The sequence below is a fragment of the Vidua chalybeata genome, chromosome 1, assembly GCF_026979565.1.
Source record: "Vidua chalybeata isolate OUT-0048 chromosome 1, bVidCha1 merged haplotype, whole genome shotgun sequence".
Classification (NCBI taxonomy): domain Eukaryota; kingdom Metazoa; phylum Chordata; class Aves; order Passeriformes; family Viduidae; genus Vidua; species Vidua chalybeata.
Genome location: NC_071530.1, coordinates 46,587,660 through 46,604,451, shown reverse-complemented (window position 1 = coordinate 46,604,451; position 16,792 = coordinate 46,587,660). Strand labels below are relative to the sequence as shown.

Genomic DNA, 16,792 nt, shown 5'->3' with positions numbered 1-16,792 from the left:
AGGACCAGTCCTGAGCAGGTTGGGGGAAGGATGCTGTCAGTAAGACCCCACCTACCTGACTGGGCTGATAGTAGAGCAGAAGCCAGGGAGAACACTCATTAAAAGCATTTGTAAGTTACTGTGGTGAGCAGAAACCAGAGCTCCTTCTGCTTGGAAAGAAAATAGCTCACTGTGAGCATGGGGAGGGAAGGAGAAATGAAAGGACTGGAGCAGGGACATGGATTTCCTGCTTTATAATTAGCCTTAGTGCCTTCTCAGCACTTAGCCTCATTCCTGGCCAGCAGTCTTTGTCTGTCCTCGTCCCTCCCATCGCCCCCCCCCCACACCCCCAGCCTCTCCTAGGAAGCAGCCTCAGCTCTGCTCCACGTAGGGAGCCACACTACCTTGTGGATCACGCAGTCGTGCAGGGAAGGCAAGACCTGATGAGGGGCAATTTGATGTGGCACTCATCTGTGCCTGAGCCCAGAGATTAGTTTAAGCAAACAATGAAGGCTGTGTAGAGAGGATTTCACTTTTCACTTTTCCCAGCATGATGATTTTCACCAACATAATCTACCATTCATGTCATCTCACCTAACTTTAAAGTTCTAAAGAGACACAACTATTCTAAATTGTCTTAGAATTGTCTAGGTAATAGCAGTGTCTCAGAGATGAGTCACCACTCATCTCACCTACCTTGGGATGGGTTGTCTCCACTGAATATAGAGTGACCTAGATGAGACAACCTGTGTGGGCTAGATACATAGCTTTTAGATTAAAAAAAAAATCCATCTTTTTGGGGTATCTGCAAATCTCTTGAATTTCTTGGAGACAAATTTCCTTTAAAATGTGTGGCAGAGATATGGTGGAAACTATTTTTATGGGGATGCTTTTCTTAGTACAAGAATTGGAAGGAAATGTCTTTTTGGAAGACAATAAAATCATGAAAGATAAGATTTCACATCACTTTTGCCCTTGAAATCAATGATTTCTCCTCAGGGTTTGTTTTGGTTTTTCCATTTCAGAAAACATATTTCTCACATGAAGAAAACTAAGGGACTAGACTTGTTCCCATTTTCTTTGGTATAAAATCAGAAGAGCATTTTCTTAAAAGGAATTATATGCCTGCATTATACTGATATAGATAGGAACAGAAGAAGGATCTGACACTCAAACCTTATGATTCCACAGAAGAAATAGCTATGGAGCATCAGAGGCTGTGTTATAAGGATAAGAGCACAGTACAAATGGTCAGATTAAATCCATTCTGCCAATTTAAAAGCAATGCCTAACAATTAAGCAATGTTAGACTCCAGAAATTAAACCAGACTGCAAAGATAACTTAAAAATGCAAACACTGAAAATAGAGGTAAGTCTGAAAGGGCCGTAGACAAAGAAATAAAGCCAAAATTTCTATTAATCTATTTGTGGGAACTGCTATTCTGACAAAAAGGAAAAAGATCTCATTCCTGAGGATTAAGGAGCCATAACAATAGGTAACTTAAATCACTGCAGCCTCTCTCGGTCTGTGTTAACTTGCAGAATGAAAACTTCCATGGTTATTAATGGGATGCCCACTGTGATAAAGGCCTTTGCAGAGGCTAGGATTGGAATTCAAAATTATCTTCATGAATTGGAAATGTGTACTGGGAAAAAAGCAACATGCTGTCCAACCAGGAGAAGTGCAGCGTAGTGAGTGTAATCACACTTGGTTGGACCAGCCTGCAAAACATCAACCCTCACACGCAGCACATGTGCCAAGTGCCCCAGAACATTATGGAATCACCCTACCATGAGAGCAACAGCCACCACCACGTTGGGATCAACACCAGGCTCATGTGCCTCTGCTCTGATCTTTACACTGCACCATGCCCACTCCTGGGCACAGTGCTTCAAGAGAAACACACAAATGAATTGACATAAAGGATATAGTCAGGCAAAATGACTGAATTAATCAAGTTGCTAAATCCAGGAAAAGCTGACTGTAAGAAAAGATGAACATAGCCTTGAGGACACAAAAAGACTAATGTAAAAAAGTAAAGGACTAATCTCTTCTTTAGATCCACTGTGGGCTGGACAAAAATCAAAACTAGGGTACAGAATTCAGGATGAAAATTTAAAAAGAAAAATAAGGTTTTAAAATATATCATAGATAGAGAGATTGATTGAGCCAGGAAAACTTCCATCTGTGAAGGCCTTAAAAATAGTTATTAGATTAGACAGACAGCTGATGGATCTTTGAATTTCACTCCAGCGGAATTTTCTCTAGTTTTATTCATCATCTTCAGGTTGTTTAGACAGAGAAGTGTTTAGTTTCATGTCTTGTTCATTCATCAAACAAGAATCCTTTCTTAATAACAATCCTGGACAAGGTAATTTACAAAAAACAATCCTCAATAATATGATGTGCAAACATCAGAAGCATTCTGATAAAAAGGAAGATAATATCTCCCAAACTTCTTTTGACAAGGGCTTCTTTTGAAATGGGTATTAATAATTACACTAGATGACAATGCCATGAGAGACTAGTGTCATACAGCAGTTATTTCAGGTTAGAAAAGCTAGAGATGCTGTTAATGTTATTAAGGTCACCAACAAACGAAAGTCAGGAGGATTTCCTTGACTTGACTCAAGCCATTGCACATGCTGCTGTTCCATAAGGCTGCTGTGCTTGGAGCATGGAAGTGCTCAACATCCAGAGAGCATATTCAGGTTTTGCTATGTTGCTCCAAGATTAAAACCAGGTTTAGCCAATGAAGAAAATGCCTATTCATGGGTGAAATGTAAGCCAGAAAACCTTGGCTGTAAAAAAGGCTTGTCATTTTCTTTCTCTAATAAAATTTCTGAATCCAGAGGCTGGAATAAGTCTAACAAGAGGTGTATTCTGCTTTATATTTGAGGCAGAGATCACCCCTGCAAACCCCTTTAATCAAGACCATAGTTAAATCCTTCTGGAGATGTTGGGTGGTATTTTGGTACCACAATGCCATCCCTCCTTCCAGTTCTACCCAGCCAACTTCCTTGCTCTGTCTTCTCTCAGGATTTGTATCCCCTTTGCGGGGGAACACCAGCTGTGACTGTGGAATGGGGATATATACCTGATAGCCCATTCCAGTGGAGGTGCTGCTCCTCATGTCTTGAGGTGCAAAAGCCTTTGTCTGATATTTGAGAAGTTGCCTAATAGAAAGAGAGGTTCAACTATCAATGGACAAAGATTATTTGTACTTGAACAGGGACACAATCTAAAACAGTTTAGCGCTAGCTGCTGAGGTTGCTGGGGAAACAACCTGGAAAAAAATAGGTTTCAGATAAGAAATGAGCAAATAGAAAAAGAGAGGGAGAGATAGTCCCTCCATGCCTGGAGTGGCTGACTGGCCTCTTAATATGAGAACTGCAGGCCTGTGGTAACTTCTTTGTCCTTGGTAACTTCTTTGTCCTGCTGACCTGGTATCTTTCTGCACCATCTTCTTGGTCTCCTGGGTGAAGAAGAGGCATGATCCCTCATATCACAAGCCAGTAGCAGCTTAAGTCTCTGAACAGCTTTTTCTTAACAGTTGATAAACTCTGGGAATACACAAATGATCTTGCCTTTGGTATATTTTAAAAATTATGGGGTTAGTGTAGCAGCAATTGAGATTGTAAGAGAGCTGCAATCATGAAGCAAGCCAAGCAATTTTGCAAGAGTGCTCTTAACACATAAGAAGAATATATAAATCCCCTTGTTAAATTGGGTAACTGTCATGTTCATGGTCAAGTTCGCCACTAGCAGATTGCATTGCACTTTAAGGAGGGAAAAAAAGAGAAAGATCTTTTCTCATTCTCTAAAATAATCACATTAATTGCAGACCACATAGAAAAATGGAGCAGTCTAGATTAGCAATTTTTTTTTTATCCTACTGTAGAAGATCTGGAATCTTGAACATTAAAAACTGAAAATGTTCAGGATGGATTTGCTATTTTAACATCCCCCATTTAGGATGGAAACTTAAAATTCTTAAAAAAAACAAACCCAAAAGACCCCAAGAAAAACCAATGCTCCCCCCCCCCAAAAAAAAAACCCAAAACCAGGAGAATTAATTTCCATAGGCAGAAAGGTGCCATGCAGTTCGACTGATTTCTGTCAGGGATTTATAATCGGCTTATCTGTAAGGCAAATTGCACTTTGGACTCCAACACTGAAGAGAATAAAAGAAATACACCCATTAACCCAATTAGGGAATTTTAAAGGTACTGGCTAAACCTCTGATATAATTCATTGACTTTTTAAATAAATAAACAAAGCAAAAATAATAAAACACCTCTTCTCCATACTGCCAGATTTCTACACAGCAGAAATCCTAGAGGAGCCTTCTGGGGTCTAAGTGCTACCTACAATTATCTGGCAGGAGGGTGCAGAAAAGATGGAGCCAGATTCTTCTCAGATGTGCACCATGAAAGGGCAAGAGTCTACAAACAAGGGCTGCAACATGGGTCATCTTGGTATGACATTACGAGAAAATTGTTCTTCATGAGGGTGGTCAAGCACCAGGATGGGAACCCAGAAAGGTTGTGAGATTTCCATCCCTAAAGATACTCAGAACTTAAATAGACACTGCCCTGAGAAATCTGGCATCATTTGGATTTGCTTTCAAGTGGTTGGATCAGGCGACCTCCAGAAGTCCTTCCCAACTTGAATTATTATGCACACACACAAGTATGCATAAGACCTATTTTCTAAACAAATAGTCTTAAAACTAAAAGACACTTACACAGACATAATCAGATGAGTGCTTTGCACACGTTGCATATTATTTGTTGTATCAAAGAAACATGAACAGCTCAGATCTTTCTGGGAATCTTTATGTAAATTAAAATTTGCTCTGCAAGTAAAGAGTATGGGTGTAAAGGCTACTGACATGGAAATGGTAAAACCATAATTGTCTTAAGAAAAATGACGTTAAAAGTATAAAATGGCATTTTTCTTATATTTATTTGAAGTCCTGAGATGAAAAATTTCTGCTAGGTGTGATCAGCTTAAACTTGGCTTTCAGAAATGAAGTGGTATACCACCCAAGGGGTCATGACTATGGTTATGCTTACTACTTACAAAATAAAGGTTCTTTAGTACACAAAAAAAGAACAAACTTGGTTAAACTTCCAAGGAAACATCCATATTTCATCCTGTGCTGAAACTTCCTACACAAGTTGGGTTGTGAAAAAACCCCACAATGTAACAGCAATCTGCTTTTGAAGAAAAGCTGTAGGTGCGTTGCATATACTTTTAATTGTAGACAACAGTTCTGACTGTCAAGAAGGAAAAAAGTAAGGGGCACCAAATATCTTACAAGAAGAGGCACAACAAACAGAGTATTTGGGCTAGAAGTAAGTTTCACACAGCAAATACTAATGACCTGAATGTGAAGATTCAGATGATTAATTCAAGTCATCTCCTAATGCTCAAGAAAAGAAAAGCTGAAAAAAAATGGCTGAAAAGTTCTTGATTCATTTGCTGATAGGCCTTGTCTCAATAAGAAAGAAACATGCTCAAACAACTGGGCAGGTCAGTGAAATCTTCAGCCTTAGCTGTCACAAGTAGCAGGAAATTGTACTGTCCACCCCTGTAATACAAATATGTTTCGAAAGAAGGTTCTCCATCCAGCAAGGCAAAACTGAGAAGATGTTTCTACACAGATTTCACACAAGATATTCCTGAAAATTCTGGGAAAACAATTTGATTGACACTTAAAAACCCAGGGAAAACTCATGTGAAGGTAAGAAAGACTGGGAGAAAAGAAAGTTCAAAGCTAAGTTTTATATTTTTTCATTGAAAGTGCTTCCGTTGTGATTGAATTTGGGAGAAACACATTTCAGCAGGCAACAAGCCCTCTAGGAGTTTTGGGTTTTTTTTTAATTAGTGTGGCCTGGAATGGAGCCTGATTCAAAGTGCATAAACACCATTTCAGCCCCAGGTTTGACTCTGGGACTGCTGCTTTCTCATTTAAATGCTACTGGTTGTGCTTGATAGCCCTCCTATCCCTTGTGCAAAGGCTGCCTCACTGAGCTGCTTTCTAACTGATTGCCTGGGTTATCCTCCCAGCCCAAGGTTATAGAACATTCTGGCAAAACTGGGATTCATTGCCACATGAAACCTTCACCAACATATCAAATATGCTGGCAACAGTCACTTCCCAAAGAGTCCTTATCATTGGAAAAAACACACAGCTGGAAGGAACATGATTTTTTTCTGTTCTGTTGAACTTGAGAAGCAGTTTTGTATGAGTTTGTGTTGATATGGTATTCCACTCATATGTTATGTTTATGTGTTACATAGAGGAAAGATCTACAATATTTTCTTCCTTTTAGTTTTAGGAAAACAGAAAAGCTGAGAAAGTCTAGTCACTAAATCGGGACACTTCCTCATGGAAAGGGGCAATTTTGTTATCAAGATTACTTTTTCATCTTTTTGAAATCCAGCAATTTTTTTTTTTTTTTTTTTTTTTTTTTTTTTTTTTTTGGTGAACCTCTGTTTTTTTAACAAACCTATTTCTTAGCTCTGACTTCATCACCATGGATGAGCAGGGTCCCTTCATCTAATGCATGCTAATTGCAACAATCTTTCCAACCTCAACAGCTGAACAAGCCCCCACTCTGTCCCCAAATTCTCTATAGGTGTGATGGTGACAGTCAGTAACAAATGTGATTAATTCAATTCAATTCTATCACCAAATAGTTTTTATTTCCCATTCTGTTGTGATTTGGTACAAAACAGATAATTAATGTAGGCAGTACTGCTCAGTTATTGCAGGATGTCTTACCCATTGCACTCTAGAATTAGATAGATATTCCTGATTTAAATGTCATCAGAAAACATAAATTTTTAATAGTGTATCTAATTCTTTTGTAGAATATATTTAATGTAGAAAGATAATATTAGATCACTCAAAGGTCTATCCATAATTTTATGATTTTTGACAGCCCTATTTAAAACTCCAAAGTGTTGTTTTTCTTAAGCACTTGAAATTATGACATATGCCTAATTGGTAAAATTAAAATATCTTAAAAAATGTAAAAGATTTATACTTTCTAGGCGTATTTATATAGGAGAGGCAGACAGGTGCAAACCATGTGCCTGTGTGGAGCACAGGGACAGTAGTACTAGGGTTGCTATTGTAGAACAGCCCAAATCTGTTGGCTCAGAGCAGCTGCTCCCTGTTGGGCTGTCATACTGCCAGATCCCTTCTGTGCTGCATTTAAGCCACTGGATGAGGCCAGCCTGGCCAACAGCACTGCAGCGGCAGTTTCCCAAGGAGATCGTTCTCAGCACAGCATCTCAGGAATAGCAACAGTCATTACAGCATATTGCAGAGGCTGTGTTCAGGAGTCCCTGACACCTTATTTGTGTAAACTTAATCCTCCTCCTCTCCCCCACTAAAAGATTGCAAAGTTACCTCTGGATTATTTGATATGTCTATTTTCTAAAATGTGTGATTGCATTTGCAGAGATTACTCCAGAAATTTGACAGCACCCATTATTATTTTCCTATTATGTATTCAATGATGGGATGCTCAGTGATATTTGCTTGAAAATCAGAATGAGCAATAGCATAAGCAGATACTTTTCAGAAGATAAACCAACTCCTACATTTGGATGAAAGGATAGGGACATTAGACTGTGACTTCAGCATTCTCTGAGAACACCTGGAACCAAATCCATGTAACTGGACAGTCCTACAAAACCTCTTGACGTGTTGGTCTCCTCAACTCTTTGCTGGTGATGGCAAAAACTCCAACCTTTGAAAAGAGCATTAGCTCCATGGATAAGCAGCCCATGTTCTTAGAGTTGTGCTTACTTGTGCTAGGTTGTGCTGACCTGTTTAATATCTGAGCTACATGGGCTAAAACACACAGGTACAGGGAATGCTGCAATGTTGGGGGAGTACAGTCAAAGACATATGTTTAAAATAATTTGTGATGGGTTTGATAGGCACACAGTTCTTCCTGCAAGCTGTAACACTTCAGTGTCACTGCTGTGCTATTGCTGCATGGCACGGGGACCAGGGTTCATGAGGCCAGAGGCAAGGGCGTGTCAACATTTGGACCAGTGATTGGGGTTCCTACTTGGCAGGGGGGACACTAGGATTCCCAACAATCTTGGATGTAAACAACAAAACCTTTGTGTCCTGCTGCACAGGTGAGGACTCTACACAGCAGAAAACATAAAGAACTACTTGATGGATTCCCAGCTCTGCTGGGAGGTAGGAAATGATGGTGGGAACACAGTCCCACTGAGAAAACTCGCAGTTGCTGTTCCTTTCTCTTTTTGAGCACTCCAAACTTATACTTTCCTGCATAAAAGCAGGGCATCGTATTTCTCAGCAGAGCTCTTAAAACAGAGATGATCCCTACTAATCTTTCTGAGGACAAGCACTTGCTCCTACCATTGCAAAAGCTTCTGGGATATTTAGTATCTGGCAGGAGGAGATGCTTCCTCCAGCCCTGACAAAACCTCCCAAACCTTGCACAAAACTGGGCCAAACCTACTTTGGAATTCTGAAATTCCAGCTTTTCTCCAAGCAGGTTTCTGGTTTGTACCTTGTCATGTTTGCAGAGTTAAGAAGGTCCTAAAGTAGAGAAAGGCTAGAGGTATTTAGAGGATTTCTGCTCTTTCTGTACTACTGTATTTGGCAGGTGCTATTGATGCTTACTTAGAGCCCTTTTACACATGGATTAAGCACATATGGAGGAGATTGTAAAGGGATGTAATGAACTCTCCTTTGGTTTGGGAGGCTGGAGCTGTAATTAATACCAATTTATACATCTGTTCTGAATTAGGTGCTGAAGCAGCCAGCAGAATTCCTTGTAGTTTAAGTCAGTAACCTACCGGATACCCTACAGAATGGCACCTAGGAAGAAAGATGATCTGGGTTTTCAGGGACAATTTGCCATAACACAGCAGCAAGACCTAAATGGCAGTGGGAATGAGGCAGCGCCTTTGCCATAAAAAGCACCAGCTCACCTTGCATGCTGAGTGGTGCATGGATACACCCAGTCCTGCCCCAAAAGCTGCCATTCTGTATGCCAAGAGTCAGTTTAGTTAGGCCACATGGCCCCAAATTAGACTTCATTAGCAAAGCTTTGATGAGCAGCTGGCCCTTCCGTAGTAATGACTACCAGAAGAAAATCTGCATTCCTCTAAGTGGAGGAAATGCTCAATTTTTGAGCTAAAATAAATCAATAAAATTCCCCCCCAGACTTCCTCCCAAAAAGACAACAAAAACCTGAACTGGCAAAACATTCTCTAATGTGAAACTGTGCACGTTTTAGTTGTTAAGCAGAGGAATAGACAGAGGTGCAAATTTTTCTAGAAGAGAAGCATTCACAGCTCAGCCTTTCTGGCACTGAAATACTCTAATGCACATTATTTTACTTTTGTCATGTTGCCACCACAGGATAACACAGACACTACCTGGGGTGGGTACCAGCCATCCTCTTGCAGCTTGGGAGGAAAAGAAGACACAAGCACATGCTCATGTAGTTTGAGCAGCATGTGAGATACCCTGGCAGCTGTCATTGGGTAAAATCATTAAAAAGTCATCAACACAGGTACAGGGTGTCATTCTCTAGTCTCCTTTTATCAGTTTAGATCATGTTTTCCTATGACTGCTTTGATGAGGTAGATTAGTTACACCTGCATTTTCTAAGCAGCAATAGCTTGTGTGCTCTGTCCCCAGGCTCTGGGGTCAACCTGTGCAGTGACCGCTCACCCACCCTGCCTTCACAGTCAGCCACAGGCTACAGTGTGTTTGAAAATCCAAACCTTATTTGTAAGCTACATTTTGAACACTGAACTCTGTTTTTCAAATTCATTCAGCCTGTTCCAAACTGAAACTTAAATTATTTTAGCTGCTGAATTATTTTAGCATTTTAAAGAGGAAGATGATGTTGCTTGGCTTGCTGAAGAGGGCAAGGACACAGCCACAACATGGGCAGAGCTCGTGGATGATGGCCAGCAGAGTCAACAGGTATCAGCAGCGCCTTCCACATGTGGGTTTTACAGAGTGCTGAAATTGCTGGCAGGGAGCCCTGTCTTCCCTGCACTGTAGTCATCAGAGCAGGTGCTTTCTCCTTCCTTTCCTACAGCTGCACCAGCTGTCACTTGTCTCTAGCGTCAAAATATTTCCATGCCTATCAACAGCTAGTAATTGATATGAAATCAGTGAGTCTCCTTGCAAAGTTCATGCTACATGTGCCAGAGCCAGGCAACCAGCAGAGACTCAAGAGCAAGTCTAATGAGAAGCCCTCAGCTACAGAATTGTTTCCTTTAGCAATGGATGAGCATGCATGACTATCCTTGGTTTCCTAATTATTGTAATTTACTCAATCTCTCCTATTAATGAGCATTTTTCTGCCTGGGGACTTTCTAATCTTGGAATTAATTGTCACTTTTACCATTATAAAATACTGCTCCCATGACATTGTTCAGATTTACAGCCTTAACTGTGAAAAGAAGACAGGAGATAGAGAGAAAGTTTTTAAAATATTTTTCTTGTCCCTTGTGATTTTTTTTTCAAGAGCATTTTAGGAGTCTAACATGGAGAGAAAAAAAAAAAAGGAATAAAAAATAATTTTCACCCTTGAAATCCTAGGTAGGAAGTATTACCTTAGCAATTATAAGCAGCGCATTAAAAGAGACCCTCACTAATTAAGACTGGCACTATGGATCATCTCTTTCTTAATCAGGGCTGGGAACCTGCTGTAATTCCACTGATTCCACTAGGATTGTGTCAGAGCACTACCAATCTCACAGATACAAAAATCGCTTCTGAATATATCCCCTTTTACCTCACATGTTGTCAAATTATATAAATGCCTGGATATTTCCAGCTGAAATTGATCGCTTTGGTGCTTAGGTCCAGAAGGAATGGCAAGGCACTCCTAGCCAGACTTTTTAATGACTTGAACTTGTACAACATACTGTAAAAATAGACACGTGGCATTCAGAACAAAATTAAGCAGTAGCAACAGGCATAGAAATCTGAAGGAAATATGAACTTCAGAACTTCACCAATCTTTTCCCTACATTTACATATTGTTAGGGTGATGTTTAGTTTTGTAGATGACTGAATACACTTCCCATTCAATTCAACAGCATTCACTACTGAATGACTCATCTGATGCATTCTTAACAACAGATTTCAAAAGACATTGCAACCCCCACTCAACTCACAAACAAACAAACAAACAAACAAAAAACAAATTAGAACCTGTCCCTCATGATTAAAAAAAACCCAAACAACAAAAACCCTGTCTCACTTGTGTACAATGTTTGTTACAGCTGTAAAATTGAAAAGAAATCCCTTATGTCAAGATGATGCATCTAAGAAATTACATTAAAATGTGTTAAAATAATGCGAGATTTTGACTAAAGATGTATGTATAATTACAATGCCTCTACAAAAAAACAGTACTGTCCTCTCTTGGAAGGGGATAGAGTTAGTTAACACATGTAAATCTGAAGTCCAATTTCTACAAGTATTTTGCTTTCAGTAAATGCCTCACACATGCTGTCATCTGTCTTTGTAGGGAAAAAACCCCACCAATATCTGGAAAAAGAAGTTAAAGACTTGCCTCCCCACATATGTGCTGAAAATGCTCCAAAGCTGCAAGCATTTGAGAAAAGTAATGCACTCCTTAAAGTAATACCTTAAAGGAATAGTAAAAGGATCCCCACTCCTCTTCTGCCACCACTTCTGTAAAAGTCACCATTTCAGTGAAGGTGACAAGGGTAAGATCCAGACAGCTGGTGCCTCCCTGGGAGCTGCTGCTGGCTTCTGTGGAGTTGACCTCCATCACTGGATTTTGCTTAAGTTGTCTAGGTGCTGGTTTTAGTAAGAGTTAATGCAGCCAGGCTTCTCCTGTAAAAGCACAGCACAAAACCGGCTTCTCACTGGCTACCAGAGGTGTCGGGCTTCAGTGCAGCTGAGTGATAGGAAAAAAAAAAAAAAAAAAAAGCAAAGCCACGCTGGCATTCCTTTGAGCTTTCTTTTGGTACAACTCTGACAACAGCCATCCTCATGCTCTGTCCAACAGCAACAGCCAGTAACAAAGTCATCATACATGTGCCATGTGTGCCATGTGCTTTGTCGACTCTGGATTACCTCGCACCCCAAACTGTTAGCTGTAGAGTCAGGCACACCTGTAAAAGCATGGAGCTCCTCCCTGCACTAAGCCCAGGAGCCTGGGTTTTCCACTCAGCAGCTTTGCTTTCTTACCTTAGCTGAGCTCACTATGATTTTGATTACCTTTAGTCTTATGGTATATCCATAAACAAATACCAACACACTCTCCCATATTAAAAAAAGCCCTATTAAGTTTGTAGGCTTAAGGTACCTGTCCATATCTACCTGACTTCATAAATAGACCTCTCCCTCACCTCTGCAAAGAGCTAGAGTGTGCTGTATACCCAGGAAGGCAATGCTTTCTTCACCATATGGAAAACCTGTCTGGAAAGGCACATCTCCTAGATATTTAGAGGCTCAAGACTGTTCAGAACAAGGTAATCAATTATCTCTCTATTCACAGATTTTCTGGGCACTGATCCCACATAGCCTCTGTTTATTCAGATGTTTTTACCCATCTCCAGTGGCATCACCCTAGGTTTACACCAAGGGGACAGATCAGAGTGCACTTACCTTCCCTGACCAGAGCTCAAAGTCACTCATAAATACAGCACTTGTTCAGCTTTGTGAGAATGCTCTGCCCCAATGACACTGCAATCCTAAGCAGAACTTGATGTGTTTGACACTCACACCCCATTAATTCAATCTCTCCTTATCTGCTCATGGCAAAACTCAGTCCTGCGTTTATGTAGGCACAGATGGCCATGAGAGAGCTCAGGAGTCTTTAAACTCCTCTTTCTTGCTAGCACAGCACACCTTTTCCCAAGGTGCTGGAGCAGGGGTCTCCACAACATGCCTACATCATCCATGTCCCCAATCTTCTTGGGACTGTGCCCATCCCTGCCTACATAAGCAGTAAGAGAGGGGCTACTATAAGGCCCTCCAGCTCCCAGGGCCAGTATTAACAGGGGAAATTCAGGGAAATTCAGGTCCAAATTTTGACTCTGAACCCTCCCAAGTTAGGACATGCCTGGATCTAGGGCTTTGGACCCTGTTTCTGTTCTAGAGACTGCAGAAACCTCTGAGTGTCTGAGCAATAATCAGACACTCCAGAAGATGCTGGAGTCATCAGAATCATTCAGTGGAATAATTTAGAAGAGGGAATCAGTCTACAGCAATACAGATAATCAGTACCAGTCACAAGGCAATCAACTCTGACTAATATGCACCAGTGATCAATATTTTACGGTGACAAATGATTCATGGGTTGGAACATGAAATAGATAAAAAAGAAATCTTATAAAGAAAAAGGATAAAAAGAAATATTATAGAACCACAATATTTTGCTGAAAACCACCAGGGAAGTGCTCATATATATCTTATATAAAAGAGAGGGGAAATATTTTTGCTTTTTTTTCTGACTGATTATACAGGTTGACTTTGAAACTCTGCTAAGAAATATTTAGGTAGCATCAAGGCTTCTTGAAAATATTTTACCATTTTTTTACCCCTCTCCTTCCTTCTTCTTACCTTTCTTTCTTATATTTACAGAATTCTCTTAGCTAGAGTTAAAATTGATTACATCGAACTTTTGGGTTTGATGGTTTTTTTGCACTTTCATTCCTACAGAGCTGTTAAGCTCAAGCATATTACAGGCACTAAGAGGCTTCTCAGTGTCTACCCCATATGCCAGATCATGCGCAGCTCTCAGGGCTAACCTAGAGTGGGCTTTGCCAGCTACTTTCTCTAAGTAGTGCTGATGGTGCTGCAAAAGATTATACTGTGCCCTGCTCCAGCACTCTCCATTCTACACAGGGCTAATTCAGATTTTCCATCACTACTAGCTTTTCTGCTGGTGAGGATTTCTCAGTTGCTGTCATTGCCATGTTTTGTTGAGGGCTGGTTTTGTCAAAATGCTGTTTAGTCACATAATTTGAAGCCATGGGCTGTCTGTAGTACCACATCTAGAATTAAGCTAATTCTCTAGAATAAAATACTTTGTTTTTAAACCACTACAAGTCATTGCAACTCTTTGAAATTTGGTGTTCAGACTTTTTTCCCCACCCCACTCTCCATGATGATATTAAGGAAATTCTGAAATGAATGGCAAAATAAAATATTTTATGATTCAATCCCAAAACTTACAAAAGGCAAGATCAAATCCTAGAAACTCCTCTGTGCTAAAAGAATAGTTGATTGATTCTGGTAACTCACTTTGTTTTTTCCTCAGCTGGGACCTTGAAAAGTCTCTGAGAACTTTCAATGTTTTAAGAGATTGAGACAGTTTTACAGGGAGAGAAATTCAGTCTTCTCTCTGCTTTAATGTAAAATGCTGCTCAATTATTATTGCAAGACAGTTTTTTATCTAATGTATAATAAAATATGCTTCTTCCTTCTTAACCTTTAGAGTGGCTTTTTTTTTAAAGTCACTGTATTGTAGTACTGCACCAAAGCATGCTTCATAAGTTGGAAAGATATTTTAAAAATCCATAAGCAATAAGAATGGATTATTTGAAAGAAGAATGGAGACAACTTGCTTTAGAGGCCTCTTCATTTGCCGTTGCCTTTATCTCAGCCTTAGAAGCTACACACATTTAGTTTTCTTAAATAAAACCTTGAACCAAAGCACCAGAAAACCTAAGAGCATAAATGGTTCCACTGAAAGGTGAAAAGAGTATTCTGTGGTTGCTGTGTACAGCAAAACTGATATCCTGAGTGTGCAGAAACATGGGGGCAGATGTTCAATGCCTATCTTTTCTCTCCCCATAGTGGCACGGCACTCACTCCCCTCTGGAAAGAAGAGGAAGCCCTGTGCAACTGCAGAAAGTGAAACCAGGAGATTGATGTGATGTGATGTGATGTGATGTGATGTGATGTGATGTGATGTGATGTGATGATGTGATGTAGGTAGGTAACTCTGGAAAGAAAAGGTTTAAAAAAAAAAAGAAGGAAAAACAAGAAGCAATGAATCAAAGTTTTTAAAGATCAGGTAAAAAATTAGTGATTTTGATTATTTAAGCCTGAAATTCCTCATGCAAAAACTCTGGTCTTTCCTGCACAACAGCTGTGAAATGCAATAGGTGGAGATGGGTCATTTTGTGCACCGCACTGTGGATGCTCCATGGCAGGCAGAGGTGCCATCACAGAGGATGTTACACTCCAAAACTCAGCAGCAGTAGGAGGGACTATGCAGGCATATTTGGTTCCTCCTATGCTATCCATTTCTGTATCTTGACTTCCCTGGCAGAAACTGTTGTGTGGCAGTATTTTTGTGCATGATGCAGATAACCTGCCAAAAGTCAATCAGTGTATATATTCTAATGTGTCAAATTGTTAAAAAGATCAGGCACATCTGAAATGGGCAGAAAAAAAAAAATCTGCTGAAGTGCATATTATTTTTTACTGAGACTTTATGGTAGATTTATTTTTGTTGTATTTAGGCATCATTCAAAGTAAAATTAAAAAAATATTTGGTTTTTTGCTCTTTGGAGCTTTGGCACCCTGGAGTAGTTAGGCATAATCATATTAAATGCAAAGAGCAAATAACGGTATCAGACTGTAGGAAGAAAGAGAATTAGATATTTCTTACTCCTAAAAGAGCAGCAAGTTAATTGCTTTTCTGCAAAAAAAACATGCTTATCCAAATCTTTATATGCCAGGTTTGGAAGAGGAAATTTAGCCTGCTCTTCCCAATGCACAGCTCCTCCCCAAAAGCTGAACATTTGGGGCAATTCAGAGGGACTCAGCTGCTGGCTCTGGCAGCATAGCACCACTTTACAGCTGTGTGCTCTCATCCCCGCTGCACAGGAGAGCAGAACTGACACATTAGTGACACAATTCCTGTTGTCTGTCAGAAACTCATCCTCCTTTGACTTAACAAGCTGTTTAGCACACACATTGGGTTCCTTTGGCACCATGCCTCCAGAGGGATGCAGACCTGGGCATCCCAGGTAGGTTGGATTGATTGCCTCAAATCTGGAACCAAAAACCATGTGGTCCCAGTGCCTGGGATGTGGCTGTGTCGTGGTTTGACACGGAAGTGAATTTTTTCCAGGAAGTTGGGTCAAACCAATCAGTGGTCAGATTTGGATATTGGCACCTGGAGTGACCACTGAAAGTATGGACACGCCTCTGAGAACACAGGGGGTTAAAAGCAAGAACTCCCAGGAGAACTCTCTCTTTTGGTTCCGGTCGTCAGAGAGTGCAGACTCCCCCCTGCCCAGCTACGGGCTGGGTGGGGGAGGGGAAGCCACGCGGCCTTGTCCAGGTAGGCCGAGGGGCTGAGGGTCTGGAACCGAGCCAGCTCCTGTGGACGGAAGGGTGGAGAGAAGCGAAGATGCCTTCCCCCCCCCCCCCCCCCCCCCAAGAGGGAAAGAGACAGAGAGCCTAGCGGCACCTGGAAATTTGCCGGCAGAGGAGAAGGAGAAGGGGGGGAATGTTCAGCGTGGGAGAAGGAACACCGGACCGAGATATCAGCCGTCCAAGGAGTCTGAACATTTAACCCTTTCCAGGAAATGAGGGCTTTTTAAAAGTATTACTCCTCCTTGATTTGTAGTGGAAGAGAGATAGTCCGGGAACTGAGATGTTAGAAGAAGAAATATTTAGGTGGGAAGAGATGATAAAGTAGCTTTTGGCTGGACTTTTCTTGTTAGCCATGGACTGAACCAAAATCTCCTGCAATGGAGACTGCATTTTAGGGGGATGCGGTGGTGACC

The 16,792-nt window shown here is 40.7% G+C and overlaps 1 protein-coding gene across 1 annotated transcript in view; it reads right to left on the bottom strand.

Moving 5' to 3' along the window:
• Positions 1–11,808, bottom strand: part of NPSR1 (neuropeptide S receptor 1) — a 55,707-nt gene extending 43,899 nt beyond the window's left edge. The window contains exon 1 of the mRNA XM_053936556.1: positions 11,662–11,808. Coding sequence (XP_053792531.1) covers positions 11,662–11,808 — 147 coding nt within the window. The remainder of the gene's footprint in view (positions 1–11,661) is intronic.
• Between the last annotated feature and the right edge of the window lie 4,984 nt (positions 11,809–16,792).